Genomic DNA, 5,480 nt, shown 5'->3' with positions numbered 1-5,480 from the left:
AAGGTGCAGCCAAGCCCTGATGTCCCTCTATTTATTCGCCACTGAACTTTCACTACTCCTTCCTCAAAGTGCCGGCACTGCAGTTGGGCCAAGTGCATTCCACCTGATTCGGATATTTTTTTTTAAGCTAGCTTTGTGTTATATCACTCGGCTATCTTTCTTTTTCAAGGACGAAAGCAAACAACGTAGTGACATGTTTAAAACCCTATTTTCCAGTCATGGCTGTCACCTCAAGGAGCCACTAGAAAAAGATAATCCCTCGTTCAACAACAGTGCGTTTACTCGAGTATCACATTTGAAAAACCGATACAAAGTCTTTGAAAAGTAAGTTTGTTACTTAGGATAACCAAAAATATATTTTTGTTTTATCAGCCACTGCATTCACCTGGCATGATCACTTGACCAGGTCGTATGAATAAACTATGGACAGTACTGTCCAGTTTGCATTTGCGCCACTTTGACGTGTCCATATTTTCGCTAGAATGCTTCAAAAAGCAGAATCACCGACCAAATGTCGTGCTTTAAATAAGAATAATAATGTACTTTTTAAAGTAATAGAAAAAAGCAGGGTAACCAGACCGTTTAGGGCAAAAAGTCGGCAATGAAATTAGATTGCACATTTAGATCTTGATAGTCCGACATTGTCTACTTTACTCAGATGACGTTATTAGAGTTAAAATTGGGATTATTTACGCACAAAAGAACTTCAGAATGAAAGCAAATGTGGCGAAGGCTGAGCGCCATGTCAGTGGGATTAAAAAGGAATCACGGGAGACCGGGAGAAGCCTCGTGTGGCCAAAATACAAACGAATCGGTCATAAGTTAGCCGTGACAGTTTAGGCGTGCCAATTTCTTGACGCTTCATCCGAATTTACCAGTCACTTTGAGTGACAGAAAACAACTTCCAGCATTCAAAGCATGTTAAAGTAGCTTCCCACTCTTGATAGTATATCGTAAAATTGATTTTAAAGAAGAAAATATTCATCAGTGTGGTGTGAGGAAAGGGTCTCTTCATGCTGTTTGATTAAGCTATTGACAGAAAGGGGAACAAGCACCCTAAAAATAATTATTCTCTGGCGTTAGTTGGTTTGCATCCCATTCTGCGCCAAATGCTTCCCTACAGATGGTAAGGATTTCATGATCTCTTCCAGAAGACGGAAGAAATGGAAGCGCAGACACATTCGCATATCTCGCCCAGATTATGATAACAAGAAGAGGGATTTTCAGACCTTAAAAGTGACAAAAAGGTAGGGCCTTTTTAATCATGTATGTAATGCTATTTCTGTTGATTTTAACGTATACACTGGAAGGTAGTTTTCAGCGCTACCGTGTAACACCCAAACGCTCTGTTCGAAGTAACTTAGTGTCGGAAATTTGTACCGATACCTTGTCAGAACGCCATTAATCACTGCTTTATTAGCACTGGGTTCTTTTAAAAATAACCCGACTTCCCCTAGCCTCTTGACCAGGTCTACAGACTAGATGTGCACTGGCAAGATGGGCATTTTGGAAATGCACGTCTAGGAGGCCTTGCAAATCTTTCACTATGCTGTCCAGAAGGCAACAGATTTCTAAAATCAAACTAAAATCCAACCGTTTTGTATTTTATCATGAAATATTAATAATTGTTCTGCAAAGGAATACTTTACAGCATGCAAACCTTTTTCCCTTTTACTTGGTCGAACCAAAGCTGTTAAAAAGTGCATACGAGGTTCCTTGAGCCGAAATTCTCACCGATTTTATCCTTGTTGATAGTTTGCGTTTAAAAAATACCCTTTTGGAGGGTAAACAAGTTTGGAATACTTTAGGAGGCGTTACTAGGCAGCGAATTTTCAAACACTTATGCGGGAGGTTTGGAGAATTTAAATTAGGTAAAAAGGGATTCTAACCTACGAAGTCTAAGAAATCACAACTGTGTATGAAGCAAGTTAGAGTTTGGAGTCTCGTCTTGTTGAATAAGTCAAAGTTATATCTTCAATTTCCGGTTGGCCTTAGAAAGGGCAACTCAAAGCTCTGAGTCAATGAGACCTCCTCCATGTGGTAAAGAGTTTTATATGATGAAACCACTCAAAATCACAATAATTGTTAACATATTTTGTGAAGATGTGTTGAAAGTGACAATCAAAATGAGAGAAAAGTGTGACTTCTATCATTTGTATCACTCTTGGACACCAAATTGACGTCTAGCTCTCCCCTGCCTACCCGAAAAGCAAATTTATCAGGTGACCAGATTAATCTGTGGAGTTTTTGGTGTGCAGTGTCGTAACAAATAAGAACGCTTTATTGCCACTACCATGTCCTAGAATGCCAATTTGGTACTCTTCATCGTGCTTTCTACATTTTCCCCACACCCCGAACGGTCATGTTTTAAAATACCGATTGAACCAGATGGATGGGAGTCCAGATTGTCGGCTTGGTGATTTTAGCAGGATTTAGAAACTGTGGAAGCAGACTTTTAAAGCTGTAAAGCACTTAAAGGGGGAGCAGTTACAAAAGGTATAGCTCAAAAGTCGTTTGAAAAATGCGATACATGTGGTGAGCTGCCTAAAGATGCCTCACTAAGCCCATCTAACCTCGGTCACGAGAGCGAGGACAAGCTACGCAGTCTCGGACAAACCACATATCGCAATCGTAAATGGTAGGAAGGGATGGAGATGTGAATGCTGAAAGTGAGTGATGAAGCGATTGGTTTGCACACACGTTAGGTGGAAGGGGCAGGGTATGAAAGCTAAGCTCCTGTTTGTCACATGTCATGTAGTGAGAGATGACAATGGGTATGAAAACCTGTCAAAATGCTGTTGTGTACTTCTTTTACGTGCGTTATAAGGATGCGTTGTGAGATTGAGACACGAACCACTTCTGTTGCAGAAGACAGTGTCTGATTTTTGTGTGTAGTGTATGCAGTGTGGTGGTGCGAGTGTGGTGTATATGTGTGGGTGCATGTGTAATGAACTGCAGACATGAGTGTTCACAACAATTGTTGCTCCGACATGGACACAACATGATAAAAGCGGAAGGTGTGCAAAACCTTGTTCTATTCTTCTACCTCCTTCTCCGCCTCTTATGTTAATGAACTTGGTCGTGCTAGATTTTCAGAAACGGGAATGATTGAAAAAGTGGTGAGGAAATTGCTAATCTTCTATGACTAGATTAGACAAGGTAAGATACGACAGGATTAGAGGGCACAGCAGAAGACAACCCTTCCCACCCTCTACCGCATAGCTCACAATGCACAGCCCTTTACTGACCGAGTTTCACACCATCTCACCTCACCTCATCACCACACCACCACAACCTCCTCGATCCGCTTGTTCTGCCTTGACGTACACTTTAGGGTAGAAGCAATAGGGACAGTCTCATTCTCATCACTTTCATCTCTCCATTTGTGGCAATCCTCCTCCAAGCGATGCGTATCGCTTCACTATGGTATTAGCAGTTCGTGTCCGGTGGAAAGTTGGGAAATAAAGAGGAATAGGTAGACAGAAATGGTGTCGAGTAGGGATGGGTTGTTTGATGCAGGAGACAAAAGCCATCATCATCGGTAGGACTGACATCGTCATTCTGTCTGGTTAGAAAAAGATGCACATTTGTACAGACAAAAAAATTCAACTTAGGAAATTTTGGCACAAGTCCTCTGCAATTATTTGCTTTTTATTGCAAAAGCAGTCTTTGGTGTTTTTGCCTTTTCATGATTAGTTCGAAACCTGAAGCAGACGTCTTGACTCCTCCATTTTTGACTGGCTGATGCGAACATGTAAAGGATTACCAGTTTCTATAAAAAAACTCAAAATAGGACATTTTTCCGACTTCCACACTTACATTGTCGTCTTCGAGCCCCGTTAGATAGTAATTGGCGTCTTCAAATCAAATAGGTTATCTTAAATTCAAGATCTCATGCAAAAACAGATCTCTTCTGCTCGAAAGAGTATTGTAGGTGATTTTTCCTTAAATGAATCCAATGTCTCGGTAAGAAATGGATTAAACTGTACAAGGCATTAATTGACAACTTTGCGCCACGACTTTGTGAGAATAAAATTTGCATCAGTCTAATTCACCTCCAGTCTCGAAGGACGTCAAGTGTGAGTCGAGCTTCACAACATCACCGCCCAATTTTAAAGTAGCAATAAGCATTAAAATTTTGCAACTTTAAGAAGACTGCCTTAAAACAGTGGAAGAAAACGCTTACAATGGACATATCACAGGGGCCATTCGTTACTTCTAATTGTCTTTCTTTCTGCCTCCAAAAAGGGTCTTACTAGCGCCAAACAGATGGTTTTGGGGAAGAATGCAAACAGACACCAGGGAGGGGAAGAAATCAAGTCCTCACTTTGTATTTGGTAGATTTTTTTGGGAGAAAAGAAAAAAATCCCGCCATTTTTGTTCAAAAATTGGGCTAAAAACCTTGAGGATGAGTCCAGCCTAATATGGACTTAGCTCACCCACTTGTATCAACAAAGAATGTTAAATCTGTACCCAAATAAATAGCTGAATAGCCCCACAATTTCCTTTGTTTAGTAGACTGTTTATTTTTAAGCTGAATACCAACTTAAAAAACTTGCCAAGTATCCATTATGCTGATAAGTGCTGCTTTTGAAAGGCGAATAGCGACTAAATGGGCAATCTTTTTTGTATAAAACAACAAGGACCGTAAAATGGGGGTTGAATCGTACATGAAAATGTTCTGATATCCATATCGAGGGGTCTAGAAACTGTCCAACTTTTGCTCACATTCTACGCACGATGTGAGGTGCTTGTGCTACGTTCTTTACGAGTTCCAGACCCAATTTTTGATGTAACTTCTTTCAAGATACAGCTGACAAGAAGTGAGCCTTCAGGGATGTAAGGCTGTAACTTCACACTATAGGTTCAAAAAGCATACTATTTTGGCAGTATACTAAGTAGCAGGTGTGTCCCGTTTACCGATTTTAACACATTTTGTGGGCCAGCCTGGATCCCGTTCATCCAAGGGACTGGTAACAGTGGTAGCACATGCTCGAAATAGGCTGTGGCAATGCATTTTCGCTCACCTGTGGTTACGAAGTGCTTTGCCGCCTTTTAATGATAGCCGCACGTCTCGCCTTTATCGCCGATCCCGATTGTGATAGTTCTGCCACCAGTCCGCAGCATGGCAGGCATTTCTGCTAGCATTTTGCCAGTGAAACGCCTGATCCCACAGGAAACAAATTTTTCCGTTAAAGTAGTAAACATAATCGTCTATGGACATTAACGACTTTGGGAATTTGGTACACGTTGGGTACTAAGTCGAGATCAGTGCCCTGGATTTGTTCAGCCTCAGGGATAACGCATTGTGGGCCGAAGCTTTCCAGGCATAAATTAAACACTGGGAACAATGGTTCACACCCCTTGAAGATGGTTCTTTCTTGCATTATGCAAATTAAGAGACTCCGTTGGTCAGGTTTGGCGGGCGTTCTCTGCACCCCTTTTAACTGTTCATTTTTGAAAAGGTGAAGTAAAGCAGT

The 5,480-nt window shown here is 41.1% G+C and overlaps 1 protein-coding gene across 1 annotated transcript in view; it reads left to right on the top strand. All coding sequences in view use genetic code 11, as the record gives it.

Moving 5' to 3' along the window:
• Positions 1-2,021: 2,021 nt before the first annotated feature.
• Positions 2,022-5,480, top strand: part of EGR_07083 (hypothetical protein) — a gene marked incomplete at both ends in the record, with an annotated part of 4,977 nt that continues 1,518 nt past the window's right edge. Inside the window, 3 exons of the mRNA XM_024496332.1 lie at positions 2,022-2,137; positions 3,794-3,846; positions 3,890-3,966. Of these exons, the coding sequence (XP_024349259.1) occupies positions 2,022-2,137; positions 3,794-3,846; positions 3,890-3,966 (246 nt within the window). The remainder of the gene's footprint in view (positions 2,138-3,793; positions 3,847-3,889; positions 3,967-5,480) is intronic.

Source organism: Echinococcus granulosus, assembly GCF_000524195.1.
Source record: "Echinococcus granulosus chromosome Unknown EG_S00069, whole genome shotgun sequence".
Lineage (NCBI taxonomy): Eukaryota > Metazoa > Platyhelminthes > Cestoda > Cyclophyllidea > Taeniidae > Echinococcus > Echinococcus granulosus.
This window is presented reverse-complemented; position numbering and strand designations above follow the sequence as displayed.